Raw genomic sequence first — 21,151 nt, 5'->3', positions numbered from 1 at the left:
AGCCTCTGCAAGCAATGGGAAGTTAAGAGTCCAGAGAGTCTTTGCTGCTATTGCTTGAAAATAGTAAACAAGTAAGAAAAATATTATGGTTATATCTGGTATGCAGTAAGGCTTTAAGTTTGAGTTTACTTACCTTTCAAGTGTTCCACACATCCCATATTTGACCAGAGATTTGCCAACGTGGCCCTGGGAAGGTTGCAGGGGTAATTGGCTGGTAGGCTAGGACTGTATTTAATTAGCAAGGAATGCACCGGCCCTAACTGCATTCCCTGCAGGAGCCACAACCCACATGGCTACAGGTGCTGTCCTGCTTGCTCCTCAGGCCCAGGGACTGCTCTTCCTCAGGCACGAGTGCTGCATGTTGCAGCTTGTGCTGCATTTGGAAAAGAATACATTTGGATATCACTGTCAGGACATTTTCTGTTTTTCGCTCTGCCGTGATGACAGGCAGTATCATCAGATTTAGGGTCCTGCTGCTTTCTTAATGTATGAACCCCTGGTTACCATATCCTTCTGGATTCACATTTTTTAATGCCTCTTTGATTAACCATTTTGGGACAGCTGGGCTTGACTCTGACTAGAATCAGCTGCTGATCTTCCTGAGTTCATCTGGAGTTTCAAGTGATTGATACCTCAGAGAATTAAGCTCAAAGTGCACCAGGCAAGACTGCCTAGAGCTAAAATACCCACAGTCAAAGCCCATTAACTGAAACGTCTGTGTTTCACTGAAAGTCTTTTTGGAAAGCTAAGGCAAATTTTTCTTTTGTTGCCACCATTCTGAAGTGTTCTGCCTTCATACACTAAGATATAATATACTGTTCTGTATTTTTAAGCAGTCTGAGGGCTAAATAGTCTCTTTATTTCCTACTTCTGAATTAAAAAATTAACTTATATTTTTATGGTGGTTTTAGCTTTATCAGGTGATTGTTTTACTGAGATATGATTCAGGTAAGCTCCTTTTATGTGTATCAAAGGGTAGTTTATTATTTCAATGTGCTTAGTTATGTATTTTGTATCATGGTGGCTCTTTCTCAAGAACAGCAGGAACCTTGTAGAACTGTGCTTCTCTCTTCACTTATTTTCCTCCTGATCTATACTTATTTTTCATATCTACTTTTCAAATGTTTATTTCTTTTTTTTTCCTCTATCCATCCATTTTCCTGCATTTTATTTGCTCTGTCATCTGTGTTTCATAATGTGTGAACACTGAGAAGACCTGAGCAAGTAGAGAAGGGAAAAAGCTTTGTGAGCACTTAGCTGGAAACCCCAAAGCATTGTGCTGAGATACAACCCCCTGAAGGGCAACTCTCTTCCCAGAAGACCCTTACCACCAGGGGTGCTGAACAACTCAAGATCCCCCTGCCTTATGCACGTATAACCATTTGCCTCTGTTTTTCATTTTAACCTACTCCTAAGCTGAGAATACAAGTGCTATGGAAACCTTAATTCACCAGCAGCTCATCACAGATTTCCACTGTGCCACTGTCACTAGGCTTTTGTGGTCTTCCCCCTTGCATTTTTAATTTCATTTCCTGTAAATATATATATAAGGCTTGTACCCAGCATTGATTACCCACTGTGTCCTTTTCCCTTCCCCCTTGTCTGCTGCTTTCCTCTCCTGCTTTTCTCCTGGATGGTAAAATGAGGGAGCAGAATGTGTGTGCTGGGAGGAAAGGGGAGCATGTACAGGGGGTGGTAGGAGGGTGGGGCTGCTGGGGATAAGGGACAAGCTGCCTGTCCCTGGCTTGGTGGTGATGCAGAGTGTGTGTAGTGCAAGGCTGCAGAAGTGTTGGGGTGACAAATGAGCTTGTTGTGACATGGGAAAGAGCTGGCACAAACTCCCAGTTCAGTTGGATTTTCCTTGAAAACACAATGGGTTTAGCTGAATAGGGAATAATTGAAATTTGAAAATGTTTGGATGAGAATTGTCATTATTACAGCATTTTTTTAATAAAAGGGTGAGTGTAATCATAACTGGAAATTTTGTCTTTTGTATGAATGTCGAATATAACATCTTTTATTGTTGACACAATTTTTTAAAAATTAAACTGAGTGACTTCAGGGTGGATTTTCTGGTTTTTCTTTTTGTTTGGTTTTCCTTGCTCTCTGAGGTAAATGGTTAGTTTCACTTGGCTATGGAGACCAGTTACTTGGTTGCTTTGTCTTTTTTTGTTGTTGTTTGTTTTTGTTTTGCAAAAAGTACTGAATTATTATTGAGAACTAACAAGCATTTTGACCAGTAATGGGGGCAGCTACATTTTCTACCCTTTTAATATGAGATAAATGCTGTAATTAAATGCCAAAACATTAGGATTGAAATTTTCCTTGGTTTAACCGGAACTAACGCAATATTCTCTCTCGGCACAATTTTAAGTGTGGTTGCTCTAGGGAAAATGGGGGGAGGGTTGGATTGCAAAGCCCTATCAGAAGCATCTCCTGCCCTCCGAGGGAGTCTGCTGGAAGGTAGAGTCGGGCAGGAGAATGCCGAGAACGTTTGCGGCTCCTCAGTGATGCGAAACACCCGAGCCCAGCAGGGAACAGGAACTGCCACGCTGCTTCCAGGAACAGCACAGGGAGGGAGGAAAAGGCCACATACCGAATCATCTCCACTTGGTGCCTCCTCCCAGCTCTGGGTAAGGCTTTGAAAACACAAAAGTTTGACCAAAGCTGCAGTGTTTATTTGCTGTTAGATTACACTGTCCCACATGAATTTGTTTAATGCCTTTTAAAATCCATTTTCAGTCTTCACAACCTCCTGAGGCACACTGACTGCCACAAGGCAATTATGGATGGTAGGAAAGAGTACTTCCTTTTGGGTGTGTTTGTTTTAAACCTGCTGCTAAATGCCTTTGTTGGATGCCCACTCAGCTTTTGTGCTGCAAGAGAAAGTGAACAATTACTCTGCATTTACCTTCTCCATTCTGCGTTTTACAGACTGCCATAATTTCCCTCTGCAGTCATCTTTCTTTTCCAACCTGAAGAGCCTTTGTCTATTTAATTTCTTCTTGCAGTGAAACTGTTCTGTATCTCAAAAAAGACAAACATGGGCTTTTTATTATGCCTCTCTTTCTTTCTCCTCTCAGACAAAAGTGTCAAGCGGCTATACAGCAATGCCATGGCGAAAAGTTTCTTTTGTGCCTCTTTGTGCCAAAATAATTAGCTTTTGGCTCTTGGAAATTACCAAAAGCTTCCGAAAGGAAGAGAAAATGTTGTTCTTGTAACTCCCTACAGTTTGGTATTGTGTTCATATCCAAACCTAGGTAAGAGGATGCAGCAAATAAACAGAAGTGTCTGGGTTTGAGGTTCTTCTTTGTCGTGAACAAATCTTCCAACTTAATACACAAAAATTGAGTGAGTGCAAGGAAGTGACAAAACTGGGAGTTCAGGAAGTTCAATAATTCAGTCTGTACTGAGCAAGGTTGGCAGCACTAACAGGACACAGCAGCTCCAGAGAGAGTGGGGCTGTTTGATTCCACTTAGTCCAGAATAAGCACAGTTTCTTCTATTATGTCTAAATCTGAAGGGACAGAGGTGTAAAAGAGAGCACATTTTTATTTTAAGTTTCTGTGTTCCTATCTGGCACAAATACTCCATCTGAGAAAGGCAAATGCAAATGTTTCCAGATCTGAGCACAACCATCTGCAGGGAGCACCTTGCTGTCCTTTCAGTCTGGCAAAGTCACAAAGCTCTTCCACCCTTGTGTCCTTTTTTCCTACCTTGTCGCATTCGAGCTGACTCTTCAAGACTCTGTACACCTACTTCTTGCTTCCTGCTGTGTCTCAGTTCTTTGGATTTCCCATCTGCTGTGTGCTGCTGGCAGTGCTGCTGCCCTGCACTGTCTCCTCCTGCCTTCTCTTTCCATGCCCCTACACAGAGAGCTGCTCTCACAAGATGAAGTTGTGTCCCTGCCTAAGATCTTCCTGGAAACTTGTTTCTTCTAAACTCCTAGAAGATACTTCAGGGGATGAGCTTTCACTTCCTCTTCTTCATTATCTATCTTGAAAAAAAAAAAATAAAAAATTGAAGAATGAAAATATCTTTGTTTTATTTTCCTATGCACTTACTTTTTGCTGAATTTCCTGCTAAGTTCCTAGTGCTGCTTGGGCCTTTCCCTCCTGTCCCGCCTCTGTCTTGTTAACACCCACTCATTAGATCATGGCTGAAATTAGCTGGTGAGAGCTACAGGGCAGGGTTGATTCCTCTCGCTTCAATAGCCGAGGACTTGATAGGGCTTTAAATTGTTAAAAAAAAAAAAAGTGAAAACAACAAAATAAGCATTTCTGCAACTGGGGAAATCAAGGTAGGAAGGCCAGGTACCCATGGAAAGTGCTGGTGAAGGTCTCTAACAGAACCAGTGAGAGCTCACATGGCACCAAAGCCTTGTGTTCCAAGTAGATAATTCTGCTTGTTTCTGTAACTGTCTTTAATGACAAATAGTCTTTAGGATTAAAGAGGGGATTCCTTTGGGGGAAAAATATTTTGTGAAAATTGCTTACAGTAAAATGCAATGATTTTATGGCACACTGTTTCCTGTATAATTTTTGCTTGTTTTGGAGGAGCCAAATAATGATAAACATACTCCATATCATGACTCATGTCATTATACTCCATCTTCCATGACATGATCTTCAGTAAGACGATGATGATCTGTTAAGGATATGTTGGAAATGTTAATATTCATCCTTAAAAGATAATAAGATTTCCTATTTGGGACCAGCAAGTTACTTTAGGTGCCCTCAGCACAGAGTTAACATCCCATAGAGTTGTGTCCCACCAATATTTTGGAGACTGTCCCTAACTTTTTTTTTTTAAGACACAAGGTGCCATGCCAGTGAGGGACAGTGGGTGTTTCCAGTGCAGTGAAATGATGGTGAGGGGTGAAAGGTGACTTGCTGAGCTGAAATCAGAGGGCTGAGGCTCCCAGAGGCTTCCAGCAGGGTCTGGTGTGCTTTGGATCAGGCACAAGTAGCATGTGGAGTGCAGTCAGGTTAGCTAAACTTTCTCTGTGGGAGATACTTTGAACTCTGCAAGAGAGAATTTCTGTTGCAGGCAAGTCATGTATATAGTAAAAAATCATAACTGTGTCCAGAAATGAAACAGCCAAGTGTGGCTTTTGCTTTATGATAAATCCTGTCAGTTCAGAGCAGGTCCCCAGCCCATGAGTACTCTTTGCCATAAAATAAATGCTGATAGGTAATAGATGAAACTGTGTGAACTTCTCACTTGGTGGCACAAATCTGTGTAGCATAGCCTGGGAAAACGACTCTCCTAACAAGTCCTTCTTGGCTCCAGTCTATTTAAACATATGTATTTTCAGGTTTCAGTTCTGGTAATGATATGCTGCTTTTATGACTCTTCCTCACAGGATCCCAGGCAGAAGGATATAGTTTTCCTCAGAAGTGGCAATTTTGTAGTCTGCCTTTATATTTTACATTGTAGAATGTAATAAAATCCAAATCCTGCCACTTGCACATTCATTCATTTAATTCATATTGTTGCTTTCCACACTGGTAATACTCTGGATTTTTATTTTTTTTTAATGCTTTTCATCCAGCGATCCCAAGCTGATTTGGCCTGATTCCCAGGTACAGCTTAGCAACACTTAGCATAAGACCAGTAAAAGGAAGTAACGGGGAATTTCAATACAGCTCTTGGCTGGCTGTCAATTCAAATGCACCTACACTTGGAGCATCCCCGGCCCGTGAGCCCCTGCTTCCCATGGCTGTGACTGCCTGATGCAAGGCTCCTGCCTCAGCCACAAATCCTTCTTCCTTTCTCTTACCCCCTAGAACAAGCTCTGTTTTCTCCCTGTGTTTACCAGTGAAAAATGATAAATCTTTCCTTGGGGAGAACTTGGCAGGACATATGGGGGCTTGGGGCTGGGGCCATTAATCTGATGATATTTGCTGTTGGATGACAAACATGCACTAAGCTGAAGCACACACTTGCAATTTTGTATCTCCCTGCATAGGTATGTGCACAATTTTAATTTCTTTTTCTTATCTTCTAAGGTGTAGAGTAACTCAATTCTCCAGTTTGCTAAACAGGAGAAGGTTTCAGTTTCTTTTTCGGCAGCCAGAATATTTTTCAAACTTTAATTCTGAATGTTGTTTCCTCTTTAGAGACACTCTTGGACTTTGAAACCTGTTCTTGTATGGAAAGCCTTGCCTGTCTGGAAATCTGTTCTGGCTTGCTTTGCTGTTCAAAGTGCTGCTTCGTGGGTTCGTTTCATGTCTCCTCGGAGACATTTTGTCAGAATTTTGCTTATCTACCAGTATTGCAAAACGATCTCCCATCTTAGGCAACCAATCACTTCCTCATCCCCTTCTCATTGGTCTTTAAAGCAAAATTGAAATTAAATTGTGTCTGCTGTTATGCAGGCTATGGATCTCATTTTCACCTTTGGACTGTGAGCAGTATTACCTGTGCTTGCATAAAAACTGTGGGAAGAGGAAACCTTGCTGAACTGTGCACAACAAAGGGGTTAACACATGTCTGAGGGAGAATGGGACAAAATCAGGATGGCTGGACTCTGCCCTTTGGCTAAGTGGCTGCTTTTCCTGAAGTACATGGAAGACAGATGAAAAACCTCAGAGTTGCCCTGAATTATCTTCCTGAGCATACAGCTCTCTCTCTTTGTAGTTAAATATGACAGTTATAGTGCAGTATTTATGCACAGTCAATAAATCAGCAGAAAACGTGCTGCAGTCAGGGCATGTATCCATACTCTGTTCCTTTTATTTAGCTGAAAATGGAATTCCTGAATTTGAAGCCTGTGAAAAGAAATTCAGGTGCACATCTCTACCAGAGACTTACACAAAGTCTGATGGCTCACAGTAAACCAGGGTTTGCTCCTCAGCTTCCATTATTGTCTTCCCATCTGCAAACCCAGATTCCTGAAAAGCAGCAAAAAGGCAAATTTTGGATTAGGCTCCCAAGCACTTGAGTGGAATCATTGCAGAAAGGAGATGGAGCAAGTGAAAGGGGTAGAAATCTTTAAGGGTAAGTTACAATTTTGTGCAAGTTTGTAGTGTAGTTACAAAATAGAAAAAAGCAAAAAGGTCCTGCTGAGCAATATCCTGGAAAATACTGGTTTGGGGGTTTTGTTTGTGTTTGTTGGTTTGGGGTTTTTTTTCTGTTTTGTTTTTCCAGAAGAGGCTGTGTGACACACTGGCAGAAGCAGCCTGGCCTTTTCTAGTGTCTGGCTCAAGAGCAGCTAACTGCTGACAGGGGAGAATATTTTGCCCTGATACAGCACACAACATCACAGGACTTGAATTTGCTCAATTTCTGCCATCTTGAATATAACTGTGAAGTAGCTGTTATTTAGAACAGTTTCTTACCTTCCACACCCGGGTCCAGCTGCACACAAATTGTTTAACAGGGGATTTCACCTTTTTGAAAGGGACAGCACAGATCTATGGTTGCCTAAGAGCTAAACCCTTCTGAATTCTCACTGTGGTACTGAAAAATGCACCTTGTGTGGTGCCAAGCAAGTCCCTTAGCTCTAGTGTCAGCCCCTTTTTTGTGTGATAGGGATCATACCTCCCACTCATAGCATGGATTAATCCATATTTTTGTAGTGATTTAGCAGTGGCCATTTCTGCTCTGGCTGGAAGCGTTTTAAACTAAGCAGGAAAGTCATCAGGGCGGCTGTATTACATGACCAAGATAGGGAGCCACAGAGGGAGGCTTGAAGGGTTTAGCTGTTGATCCAGATTTTAAGTAGATAATTTCTGACTAATGTATCCAGTGTGCCCCAAATTCAGGTGCTAATCGGTGCCAAAGCTGAGCACCTTTGGTGCTTAAAGCAGCATGGCTCCTGTCTCACAGATGTATTACTTGTTCAGGGCAGAAAGCAGCTAGGTGAGAAAAAAGTAAGATGAAGCAATATAAAAGTGTTAAGAAATGAACGGTTAGTGCTAAAATCCTGTTAGAGACAACAGCTTAGATGTTAAGCTGTGTTAGGACAAGAAACAGAAAAATAATACTTTATCAGCACAGAAGGGAAAAATACCACTGATCCATTTTGTTCAAAAATTGACTGGAATTACTAATCCAGAATTCTATTCCTTTTTATTTTGGGATAGAATATCTACACAGAAATTATTTAAAAATATTTAATTATAGGAGAGCTTAAACTGCTGTAGCTGTTGTGATTAATTTCCCCATAAAGACAATTTCTTTAACTATTGCATTTGAAGAAATGTAGATGAGTGTATTTTCAATTCAAAACCAAGAAAACTTTAAACTTTATAAAGATGATGAATGTCCGCTGCCACAGCTGCCAGGTAGTCAGCACTGCAAACATAAACTGTACAGAGGAGTAAAAGCTACTCTAGCTGCATTCATGCATGTTAGCAACCACGGTGTCTGTAATTTCAGGAATAAAAATTATCTCATTAAATAAATGACTTGGATTGTACCTAGAAGATTGCTAGACTTTAGTTCTTGGAGTGTCTAGCTGGAGCAGGATCCAAAAAACAAGATCCTCAAGAGAGAAAGAGGGAGAGTATGTGAACCTTGCCTGTTGCTGCCCTTGGAAAGGTCAACCTGTGAGAAAAAGAATAGTTTAGTCTTGACCTTTAAATACTATGTTTGGATGGGAAAAAAGTGTCTATTAGGTATCTGGTGGTCTGGAATTAAAAAAAAACCAAAAAAACAAAAAAAAAACCCCAAACCTTGTAATTGTTTAGCATTTCATAAAGGCAGTCAAGGAGGCTGCAGGACACAGGGCTATTGGGTTGCCAGCTGGAATTGGCTGAGGTCAGCTGGAGGCAGAAGGGAGTCTCTGACCTCATCTGGTTGACATGAGAGTAATGCATAGGTGGCCTCAACGAGTTCCTGTGCCAGGACCTGGCAGTGTTAGGTGGCATCTTCTACCAGTAGTTCAGTTTCCATTCAGGCCTTTGCAAATCTATTCCTGTTCAGGAGTTATCTTTTAAGACTAACATGCAGTGGTACAAAAATGAAGTATCTGTATTTTTATCTCATCTATAGAGATTCAAATCCCATTTGTTTCAGTCTGGCTCCATTCATGTGCACTAATCACTTGTGTAAAAATATTTATCTGTTTACGCCTTCTGGCATTTCTGCTATGATTGTTAAAATTCATAAACCTTAACTGCAGATACACATGCACAACTTATGGAGGGCCTGCATAATGGAATGGAGTCTCCAAGTTTGACAGGATTCTTTTTCAAAATTAACTGCTTTTCAACTATTAACTTACCTACTTTTGGTTCAATATAATTAATGAATGAGATAATGCTATTTGAAAAATATCTGCAGTAGCTTTTTTAAAAGACAAACTTCTTTCTAAAGCAAATATAGAGACTGCAGATCCTGTGTGCAGGTGTGGGGCTTTTTCTAGTGACAAAAGGGATAAGTACATGCCTGAATTAAAAGAGTTTACATCTCTAATTATTCTGATCAAAATGGGCAGTGGTATCTTTACCAACATCTCTATTTCATCATGTTCTGTAATGGGGCATTAGAATTCACCTATGATGTTGTGCAACAACAGTATTGTCCAAGTACTTCACAAAAATGGAGAACTGAAACTGATTCTGCCTGCTGTTGAAATGAATGGGAAAAAAATATGTGGAAAAAGCCTTTGAATTTAAAAGCACTGGAAAATATTATCAGTTTCTGTATTATTTTAAAGTAAGATTCATATTGGCAGCACTGCTTTTGTGTGTTTTGGATTTACTCCTGGAAACAAACAAGCATTCATGAGTGGACATAGTGCTAAATACTTCCTCAGTCTCCTTCCCCTTATCTGGTTGCTGTCGGTGCTGGCTGCCAGGCCCATTGGAGCAGGACACCTTGAAGAGGAGGCTCAGGCAGGACCTTATTTCTCTCCAAAATTACCTGAAAGGAGCTTGTAGCCAGGTGCAAGCTGGGCTCTTTTCCCAGGCAACCAGGACAAGGGGACATGGCATTGAGCCATCTGGGGAGGTTTAGGTTGGACATTAGGAGGAATTTCTTCACAGAGAGGGTGATTACACATTGGAATGGGCTGCCCAGGGAGGTGCTGGAGTCACCGTCCCTGGAGGTGTTTAAGGGAAGACTGAATGTGGCACTTTGTGCCATGGTTGACAAGGTGGTGTTGGGCCACAGGTTGGACTCGATGTTCTGACAGAGACTTTCCAGGCTAATTGATTCTGTGATCCCTCCCTTCAGATAATACCTTTTTATTTTATTTTTTTTTTTTTTATGAGTGGTAGGAAATATTGCAGGGTTTGTGTATTTTCAGTTTTGCCACAATTAAGTTGCTGCCATCCTGCCTTGATCCAGGTACACAGAGTTCCCTGTCGGTGTGCGGTGCCCAGATCCAGGCACTGCCTCTGGGAGATGGCTGTTACCTGACCTGGGAAAGGCTGGCACGCGGGAGGCTGGGGATTTAGTGCTTAAGCGAAACCTCTAGAGACCAGGAACGGGGGCGGTTATGTCACCGAGCAGCTGAGAGGCTTCGCTCGGCTCCCCGGGAACAGCACTCAGTTCCCGCTCCCTCAGCCCCACGGGGCTCCCCAGCCATCGAGGGCTGCGCGGCCGAGGTGAAGCGGAGGAGCGATGACTCAGCCGCGAGTACCGGGACGTGCTGGGGGCACACGGCGGTATTGGGACCGAGAGCCACCGTGAGGGCCCGGACCGCGAGGGGCCGGGCGGGGCAGCCCCTGGAGCGCGGGGCGGGGGACCCCGCAGAGGGGCGGGGCGGGCGCTCTGTGCGTGTGACAGGTGCGGCGCGCGCGCGCCCGCCATCACCCCGCTCCCCCCCTTCCCTCCCCCCCGCCCCGCGCGCGCCGCCATGAATATGCAAATGCAGGTATAATTGCCAGCCAATGGCGTGCGCGCTGGTCACATGGTGCTGGTGGAGGCTCAGGGAAGAGAAGTTGAGTCCGGGCGAGCTCGGGCAGCGCCGCCAGAGCCGAGCGAGCCGCGGGCGAGCGCCGCGCCTCCTCCGCAGGGAGCCCGCCGGCCGGGGCTCTGCCTGGACCATGCCGATCCTCCTCTTCCTCATAGACACGTCCGCCTCCATGAACCAGCGGGCGTACCTGGGCACCAGCTACCTGGACATCGCCAAGGGCGCCGTGGAGATCTTCATGAAGGTGAGTGCGCGGCGCCGGGGGGAGCCGCCGCCCCCCTCGCCCCATTCGCCTCGCTCACGCCGCTTCTCTCCGCTCTCTCTGCAGCTGCGGGCCCGGGACCCGGCCAGCCGCGGCGACAGGTACATGCTGGTTACGTTCGACGAGCCGCCCTACTGCATTAAGGTAATGACCCCCCCCGGCAGCCTCGGCTCCGCGGCGGGGCCGCCCTTGGCGCGGCGCGGCCCCGTCCGGCCCGGCGGCGGCAGCAGCAGCCTGTGAAGATGGCGGACATTTTGCTTTTGTATGGAGGAGAGAGGCTGAGGGCGCTGCTGAGATGGAGGAGGGGGGGGGAGGAGACGGGCGGGCCGTGATTCACCGCCCCGGCGCAACGAGGGGCGGCCGCGCTCCGCCCCCCGCGGGGCGGTGGCTCCGGCGGGGCCATCACCGCGCTCGGGCCCCGCACAGCCCTGAGACCCCCGGGACACGCGGGCAGGGTGGGGCAGGACCCCGGCGGGCAGGGCAGGGCAGGGCGAGTTACCCTTCATGGCCACGGGGCAGCGCGGAGCCCTGGCTCGGCTGTGGGTGTGGGACAGCACCCGCGGCTGTTTCCGCCTCTGCGATTCACGAAGGCACAGTGTTGGGGTTGTGTGCCCCCCTCCCCCAGCCCCGTTCATCCTGCTGAGCACGGTAGCCTGCACCAGTTCTGTGGAAGGTGCTCGCAGCCGTCGCTCCGTGCAGGGTCGTGGTGAGCTGCATGTGGAGACATCGAATCATCAAGGTTGGAAGACACCTTTAAGATCACCAAGTCCAGCCATCAACCCAGTACTGCTACTGTAATTCCTAAACCACTAAACCACATCATCCAGTGCCAGCCTCTTAAACACCTCCAGGGACAGTGACTCTGCCACCTCCCTAAACAGCCTGACTCCTGAGTCATGGAAATTTTCTTTTTAATATCTAATCTGAATTTCCTCTGTCCCAGTTTAAGGCCTTTATCTCTGGTCCTCACTGCAGGCACAGCAGAAGAGACTGGCCCCTATCTCACTACAGCCTCCTGTAAAGGAGTTGTAGAGAATGATGAGGTTTGCCCTCCTTGAGCCTCCTTGAGAGTAACAAGTCTGTTTGGCTGGCTCTTGTCCCTGTTTTCTCATTCCTTGAGTTTGAGGCAAGTATGGCCATGCCGTTCTCATCACATAAGCTACACCACGAGGTTTAGGCAAAAAAAACAAACCGAAACAAAACGAAAAACACCATGGTGCTGCATCTCTTATGCTGTAGGCTGCAGTTTGCTGATAGAAACGTCCTAACTTAAAATACTTAGGTAAAGTGTGTCACAGAAAGCATTGCTATGGGAGTTTTAGAATCCTCCTTTATAGTCCTGGATTAGAACTATATTTTCTCAGAGTAATACACCATTTGTCATAACTGTTGGGCTGTAGACCCATGCTATGAAGGTCAAAGAAGTTCATATACTGATACATTTTTGGTCATCCTAAAGAAAAAAGGAAAATACTTTCTAGATCTCCCTGCTAGAACTTCTTGAGAAGTTTTAAAAGTAAGTAGGCTCACTGGTGCTGTGAGCTTATTCACTTATTCATATCTTTGATAATGAGGCAATGTAATTATCATGAGCTATGAATCTTGGCTCCTTTCATCAGTAATAAATTTACACAGCTTTCTGAAGTGACAAGTCATAGAGTAACTATTTATTGTTTGGTATTATGCCTTTCATTTCCTCAGAAGGAGGTGTGGAGGTCATTTCTGTGAATTGAAACCATCATTGACCTAAAGAAGCTTACTGTCAAAAAACCTACATTGCCTAGGAGAAGTGTTTTTTAGACAAGATGTGTGCACCATTTGCCCCATCTCTGTTTGTGGCTGGATGAAAACCCCAAATCTTAGTTATGCCAGTGTTAACTGGATTTCTTGTGTCCTAGATTTCTTTTATCCTAGTTTTTTGTCAAATATTTTACAAGTGTATCTTACGTTTGAGAAATGAACTTGCTCTCTGCAGTGGCAGCAAGCATACTGGTGATTTAATAAAAAAATTACTTTGCTGCTGGAGATCTGTGTGGTAATGCTACAGGTTATTACCACATCTGTACTCGAATTTACTGTGGAAGATCCTTGTGTTTAATGAGCATCTGAGTGTTCACACCTTTAGTAAATAGTAATTGAAATAAATGGGACTGTGATGCCCGTCATAGCATTCAGTCATATTGAATATGCATTAAATAGTCAAGGAAAAGTACTGTGGTTCTTGTAACTTGCTAATGTATCGTCTTAGAAATTTATATTTTTGTCTTTAGCACGCTGGTTTTTAAATTTGGCCTTAAACAATATTAAAATTTTTTTTCAAAAATTAGTAACTTTTCTAGGAACAGGCTGCAGATTCAATAAATATCTGATTACAGTAATTATGATCACAAGTGCAGCTCAACTATTGCATAAAGACTTCATCGCATAAATGAGTGTTATCGTGCTGTCATGTCTGTTCCTTGAGCAGAGAAGGCCTCACAGCAGTGATGACTTCCCTGTTTGAAAATTTGTTCTCAAGACCTGTACTGGTATTTATGATGTTCCCTCCATTGTGTTTTCTTAGCAGCCACAGTTGTGCCAGGAAAACTTCCTGGTCTAGGCCAGGTTTTCTGTCTTACAGAACGTGCTTGTAAAATACATAAAATCTAGTTTCTTAGCGAATGCTGCTGCAGTTAAATGCTTTCTTTCTCTTGATTTAGAGAAGATGAAAACAAACTTGGCAAGTGAATGTATTTTGCAGGCTTGCTTTAAAAAGTATGTGCAGCAGTGGCTGCTTTATCCTCTTGTTTTCTTTATGATTTATACTAATTAAATTTCATAGTCTCTCAGATAGTTTACCAGTGAAGCACTTGAGGGAAATAATGTGGTGGTGGAGTTAAGACCACCTAGGAGGCAGAGGAATTACAGGATCTTGAGCTGTAGAGCAGGGGTAGCTGAGATATGTGCTTTGGGTTGGTTTGTTTCAGAATTTGTTTGCCTGTAGCATCTGACTGTTCACACTTTCAGTAAATAGTAATTGAAATAAATGAGACTGAAATGAAAGTATTTCAAACCAACAATACTGGTTCACTTTTGATGGACAAGAATATATCAAGAAAGTGTTATGCATTTGTATTGTATTGTGCAAAGTGGATCATGCTATTGCACTAAGGAGTTTCCAGAATTTGTGTAAGTAAGGTGATGTTGTTAAAACATAAGTCTTTAGTATAGATGGTTAGAAATTATTTACAGGACCTGTTGCTTCTGTTTGACTGCTTATAGCTCTGTGCCATTTTTAAAAAATGGAATTATTTAGTCTCTAAGTTTGCAGTGGGGCTCTGCCGGGAGCTGTGACGACAAGTGGCTAAAGAGGAGTTAAGGTGCTGTTATGGGAAGGTGGGGATGGGAAGATGGGGATGGCAGGAATGAATCTCAGCCCCACTCTGGCAGCAGATGCCTCTGGAACCTCATCAGCTGTTCAGCTCCTATTTGTTATATAATGTATAGGTGATGATTCGTGACAGCAGTTATGGTGCAACCATTTATAACTCTTTGTTTTCAAAATACTTTACAATAAGAGACAAATATTTAATATTTTAAAAGCATGTTATGAAATATATTAACCTTGTAATTGTCAAGTGATGTGATCCTGTATAGGTCAGTGGAAAAATACCTGTGCATTACATTGGGTGTTGGGTCAATCTTTCATTTTATTAACTAGGAGGGAAAATTAGTATATTATTTAATGAAGTAAGAATGTTCAGCCTAATGTTTCTAGTATATTTTTTAGAATCAAAATTGTGATAGGATGCTATCAAATGAGTCTCTCTTGGAGAATAGTTAGTGGCATGTTAACAGGGAAGTGAGCCAGTCTGTTCTGGTATTTGGGTATCTGATTTTGGGTATTTAGCATGCATGGGAAGGTAATAATATGTACAGTAGAGCACCTTTGTAAAAAGTGTCTATTACTGTTAAAACACTAGTGCTTAAATTTAGGTATGGAAGGAATTTATTTCACGTGTACATCCAGTTGGGCAAGAAAAATGAACAAGAACAGCCTTGCTGCCTGGCAGGGTATTTGATGTTCCTGGCCTTCTGGCTAAGAGAAGTGCATTGTCCTATTCAGGGAATACAGTTCCTGATGTGTCCTTGTTTTGAGGACTTTATGTCCATGGATTGCCAGAATCCGGATCTTGCTCCATCTCAGCCATGTTGTGACCTGGTGCTGCAGCACCTCCGAGCCTTGTGTGCCAGCCCCACCCTTCTCATCCCTTCCTGCACAACGTGGCTGATCCGGAATGCCTGGCCAGGAGGGTGGGGACAGGCCAGGGGTGTTACTGACAGCACTTGCCAAGCTCATGCAGTGTCAGGGGCCTGTGATGAGCTGTTGGTATGGCCCTCATGGTCTTCTGGGGCTTTTTTCATGTATTTACCCAGTTGATTTTATTTTTTTTTATTTTTTAAGTCACATAAATTTCAGCATCCTCTGTCAAATATAAATGGTTCTCTGTATGTCAGCACATGCTGTGTATAAGTGGGCAGAATCATAAGCCATTTTGTTAATTTTTTTTTTTTAAGTAATGGGTGGTAGAGTAAAAATAGGAGGAAAAGAGAAAAATCTTCTCACCTACCCTTTTCCCCCAAGTTTTTCCTATTTTCCAGTGATGATGTTTCAGCAAGATCTATCTAGATTTGTCTGAAAATGGAGCTCATGCCAGTATCTCACTGTAAAGAGTTTTTGAAAAGGAAAGCAAGGCTTAACTCTTCATTTATTTTTTCCATTCTTGATTTTTGTGAAACCTCATATCCTGCAGTTTGTGGTTTGCTTGTGGATTTGGGCTGCAAATGGCGAGTTCAGACCCAGACCAAAAACACAATAGTGGCCTTATATGAAGTTATTGATTAACTGGACTGCCCTGTTCCCTTATGACTGATATCTGGCTGCTGGCAGTGATACGGCCTTTCCTCAGGGCTTGAGGAATATTATTTATGATCTGGTCACAGAAATATGACTTATGTTTTATGTTCTTGTGAGACTCTGTCGTCTGACCTTCATAAATGATCTGGTCACAAGTCAGAGGACTGAGAGAACATAAGTTATATTCTGAAATACATATTTTCCTCCTTCTGTTGTGTTATACTGAATTCAAGAGTCAGTTGTGACTGCACTGCAGAAATAGGCTCCATGGATTTTAGTGCAGAAATATGTACGTAGCTGTCTAAGAAGTAGCTCAAATTACTTTATACAGTGTGTGTGAAATGCTGCACTGTTTGAGATGTGCAAACTGGGACTGATGGATAGGATGTCTTCCAGTTCCGCTGCTGTTCCCTGCTAGCCTGAACATATGTTTCAGTGCTAAAGAGCTCCCTTGTGGAAGCAGCTCTTTGTGATGGACTCAAAGCAACCTCTTCTTTTTTCCCCTGAAATTCTGGAGTTGGACTGGGGTATCTTAGACACCAGAGCAGGAATTTGTGGAAGGCCTTTTTAAACATCTGTCAAAGAGTACTTATATAAATAACCTGTTCATTTATGATATTGAAATAGTGCTTCAAAACTAGGAGTTCATAATGTCACACTTGAGGAGACTAACTTTGCTGTCTTTTATTTCACTGGCACAGAAGCTTCTGCCAGCATTTTTAAATTTTGCTTTTGTGGAGAACCTGTGCTGCTGCAGAATGGAACTGATTACCACTGTGCACAGGGCAGAGGCAAATGAATAGCTGTGTTGCAGAAAGAGAGATGTGAGATCTGTTTGTCTGTTTCTGGAAGAAATTAGATCAGAGCTCCTGACCCTGAGCTGCAGGGAGAAAGAGAAACCCAACTGTGAAACCTGTTGGGTTTGAGGCAAAGATCTGCAGGAATGCTGCCTGAGGTGGTAGGAAGTGCATTAGTGGTTTTTTTTCACTTTTGTGAAGGAAGAAAACCAGAGGAATACCTAATAAGCTTAACTGTCGGAGATCCACAGAATAAGCCTAAGTTGATTAAGTTTTTACAGGAACCTAGAGATGTTGAAAATCATCGGGTTTTATATGTAAAAGGTCTAACTTTTGGCAAGCATGAGAACTTGGTGGTCTGGCCTGTGCTGTGGAAGGAGTGGTTTAGACAGCTGGGAATACATTTGGTGGTTTGCAAGCTGGCAGTGGAGTGTGCAGGCAGAATTTTTGGTGCAGGGCAGATAGCAGCTGTAGGGGCAAGAGGGAAGCAGCTATCCAAGAGGAGCAAAAGGGGAAAAAAGCTGAGGTCAGTGGGAGAGGCCTATCTTTCTCTCCAGATACGCTTGTAATGATGTACACGCTTACTGAACCCGCGAGCCAGCCGTTGCTGGAAAGGGGAAAAAGGGTGCTGAATGTAGTGCTGAGGGACTGGCTGAAATGTAAGCAGTACACACAGTGTCTGTTCTTGATAACTAATTCAAGAGACTATATTCTGTACTTGTTCAGTGGAGAGATAACCATTCCCATTCTACCACTGTGCACGTTTTGGGTCAGTTACAACAGTATTTTTATTTCTGAGCACCAACATCTTCCATTGCCTGGGAAGTACTACACATACCTCTCTTCCATGTCTTCCACGATGCTTGTTTGAGGCTTTGTTGTGAAATTTTTGTGTTTTCAGAAGGCTGTCTTTGAGCAGAAATGACTGGCAGGTTTAAGCCAACAATTACTTTTCCTCTGTTAAACATAATGACTTAAGGAAGAGAAACAGAAGTCAGTTGTTTAAGTAACACTCATGCAAATCCTGATTGTCTAGTTTTTTTTGAAGGCAAAACAAAATTAACTTAATACTGTTTGGGAATAATCATCAAACAGTATGCTCTTTTTGATTTAACTGCTTTATCACTTAAATCTGACTGAAGTATGTGCACAAAAAAGTTCCTTTATTTTAATTAGGCTTCTATTTTGACACTGGATAAGTAAGGCCACAGGCAGAAGGTCCTTGTTGGTGCAAGTGGTAGGTTTGTATTTTACATATTGTAGTGCATGTCTCAAAATCTGAAAATACCTAAAAATCTATTTTATGAAAATCTTAGGAATCATGAGTTGGCATCCCTGCAGGAAGCAAGGAAGTATTGTAGCCCCTTTTAGCTTATAAAGGTACTAAACTGATTCCTATAGAGAGTGTCCTTTAAAAAGCACATTTCCATTCCTGAGAAACATCATATAGGGTAGTGTAAAACATGTTGAAATGCTTTTAAAGTTGCATAAGCATGCTGTCTTACTTCTTTGTGTCCTGGTTGTGAGTTGTAGTGAGCATCCTCTTCCAGGAACTGGTGTAATCAGGACAGAACATTATAATGAGGAATTTTGTGAAAAGTAATGTACATTTTGCTTTAAAAAAACAACAAAGCAGTAATAATCAAGGTGATTCATTCTTCTAAAAGGAACAGTTCTGTGCCTTCTGAAATGGAGGTATTTTGTAAAAAAATCAAATTCACGCAAGAACTTAAAAGTGGTGGTTAAATTTTTGAAAGGAATTGATTTAAATGGAAGGACAGTTCAGGAATTAACTTCTTGATGGATATGAGGGACTGGATTCTGCTTAGCTGTCCTTTTTATTATTATAATTTTGAAGTAGTTAAGTACTTGAACTTGTGCTTTCACCTGCTGCCTGTCTTCACAGAGGGGCGAGTATGTGTTGCTAGGTTAATTTTTCATGAAAATATTTTAACTGGTTCTGCTCCTAAAGGAGTCTGCAAAGTAAAAGCTTGTTTTTTCACATGAGGTGGGTTTCTGCTTTGTGCTGTACAATAGATTAGATGCCAGAGGCCTTGAATGGAAGCCATCATGTGTTCTTCATAGCCACTATAGCAATTTATATTTTCATCTTTTTATTTGGTTCTTTATTTGGGCTTGGACACATTCAAAGATGTAAGCCCTTAAGACTACAGGATAAACTAGACAAAAGTAGATATGTTTGCATTAAGAGGCTTAACTCATCCTCAGTGCAAAGGTCACTTTTATTTTAAAAATAGAAGCTTAAAATGTGGAATCAAACACTTGAGTTGGGTCTCCGTAGTTGTATTTTTGTAGGGAGATGTTCTGTAAGGAGGAAGGTGCTTTGTGAAGTTTGGGGTTCCTGCCACATGGAATCTTTATGGTCTGCCTCTTCCCCTTTTGTGCTGTTATTATTTGAGTTTCACTTAGGAGGTTTTTGAAAGATGTCTTTTTTGTTGGTATATTTTTGTTGGTAAGGGGGCCTGAGCCTTGTCCCCTGGCTGTGTGGTGTGGCTAGAAATAAGCACAAAGTACATCTGTGATACCTTGAGAATGGGCATTTGTTCTTTTTAAATTTGATGAGAACTAATGTAGTATTAAGTGCTGGTTGACTCATATTTTAACAGTGGAAAAAGGTAATTAAGATTGCAGACACTTCTACCTTGTTCACCCTTGCATATTTTATAACAGCTTGCCAGAAGGATCTGTGATTTGCAGCGCTGGTGCAACAATGCAACAATGATGTTTTGAGCTTGCTGTGATCTAGAAAAGATGTAACTTAGAGCTGTCTCCTACTGTGTTCTCATACCTCAGGCAGCTGGGATCCAGTGGGAAAAAGCACATTCTGTACCGTGTGACCTGTGTTCTGGAGCTGAGTGCTTTTGGAGGGGGGAGGAGAGCAACTCAAAGGGGCAGAAGGTCCCAGATGGCTTCAGCCTTAGTGATTCTCTTCACTGTCTGTATTTTGGACGTATCCTTGATTTTGTTTAATAACATAGGCTACAAAAAAATCCCAAACAAAAACAAAAACCACCACCAAAACCCCCAACCAACCAATAAAACAAAACCAATGTAAAGAACAGCTGGTGCTGTTCTGAATTTTAAATGTAGATTGTTACTTAAGTAATGCACTTTTATAGATCGAGTCTTGAATTTTTTTTCTTCTTCCTTAAACTTCATTCTTACAGTGCACCTCTTAATGTAACTCTTGTGCTTTTACACCCCCCAAAAATATAGCAGGCAATAGTTGAAAGGAATTTTTTTGCTTTGTATTTTTTCTGGCTATTTTCAGAATGCTTAGAAAATACATAGCAATCAATTTCGGCTGTAAGCAGCATGTTCTAGGATTGAGGTTTTAGGAATGTGCCAAGAAAAAATTACATTCTTGTAAGGAGACTTACTGTGCAGATCAGAATCTGTAGTTGCCCATAGACTTGTATTGATTTGTATATTCACTCTGCAGAGCATTGAAAAAACAAAACTTTTGGTCGAAGAACTGAGATTGACAAGGATCTCTGAAACTTGACCTGCTTATTGTGAGACAAGTAAACAAGTCTTGTTTTATTTTTAAATAGCTATTATTTTTATTGTTATAAATTTCTATCTCACAATTTACCCAGTTATGATTCTTTCCTTGTGTATCTGCAAATTTAAGGATAAGCAGCACTAGATTTGTTAAATGTAATTCTAGATTAGAAAAAATTAACAGTTCAGAACACCTTAATTCTTCTTTTTAAAGATAAGGTGATTGTTGATTTGTCTGTATTCTCACAGATGCTTTTAAAATCTTAAATGTGTGAAATAGTATTTAAAAAAGCAAGAATCTCGGTAAGATGGATGTTGTTGAGCAATTAATTGGACAGGAAACAAAGATCTACAGTGTGGTTAAGCTGATGTTGCCATGCTCTGCTTCTGAGTGAGTATAATGCATTAGCACTGGTCTTCATAGCTTGTTAATGGTTCAGCCAGTGAGTTTTGATTAAAAAAAAAAAAAGTTAAGCTCTGCTTTGTGGGAGAATGTGCATCTGTTGAGGCAGAACACTTGGTGCCTTTAGCTGCTGCCAGGCCTCCCGATGGTGCTCCCAGGCTGGGATGTGGTGGGACCCGAGGGCTGCGTCGCAGCCGTGTGCCCTGCTCTCACAGGGCCTGGCCTGGGGGAGCCTTCTCTCATCAAAAGAGCTTAAGCTCAGGTAGTTATTTTTGCAGATGACTCTTGCATTAAAAAGAAATCCAGTCATGCCATCATCTGAAATAAAAATCTAACTGATAGTAATGCTTCCAGGGCCACCAGTGTGTTTTTGGCTGTATCAGGGTGAAGTTATTTGCTA

At 42.4% G+C, this 21,151-nt stretch overlaps 1 protein-coding gene and 1 long non-coding RNA gene across 9 annotated transcripts in view; both read left to right on the top strand.

The window, feature by feature from the left end:
• Nucleotides 1-10,854: 10,854 nt before the first annotated feature.
• The window catches only part of LOC107203887 (integrator complex subunit 6-like), a 39,896-nt gene continuing 29,599 nt past the window's right edge, over nucleotides 10,855-21,151 (top strand). For 4 of the 8 annotated variants that reach the window (XR_002001704.2, XR_002001703.2, XM_015626458.3 and 1 more), the window contains exons 1-2: nucleotides 10,872-11,111; nucleotides 11,196-11,273. Coding sequence is in view for 5 of the 8 variants with exons in the window: in XM_015626458.3 (XP_015481944.1) it covers nucleotides 11,001-11,111; nucleotides 11,196-11,273 (189 nt within the window). In the remaining 3 variants the exon portion in view is untranslated. Of the gene's footprint in view, nucleotides 11,112-11,195; nucleotides 11,274-21,151 lie in introns of all 8 variants that reach the window. The other 4 variants (XR_001521401.3, XM_015626460.3, XM_015626459.3 and 1 more) reach the window with 2 other exon arrangements.
• LOC117244340 lies at nucleotides 11,338-13,338 on the top strand. Its single transcript, XR_004497214.1, has 2 exons — nucleotides 11,338-12,645; nucleotides 12,831-13,338. It is a non-coding gene; the product is annotated as an uncharacterized LOC117244340 (long non-coding RNA).

Source organism: Parus major, chromosome 4A (assembly GCF_001522545.3).
Source record: "Parus major isolate Abel chromosome 4A, Parus_major1.1, whole genome shotgun sequence".
NCBI classification, from domain to species: Eukaryota; Metazoa; Chordata; class Aves; order Passeriformes; family Paridae; genus Parus; species Parus major.
This window is presented reverse-complemented; position numbering and strand designations above follow the sequence as displayed.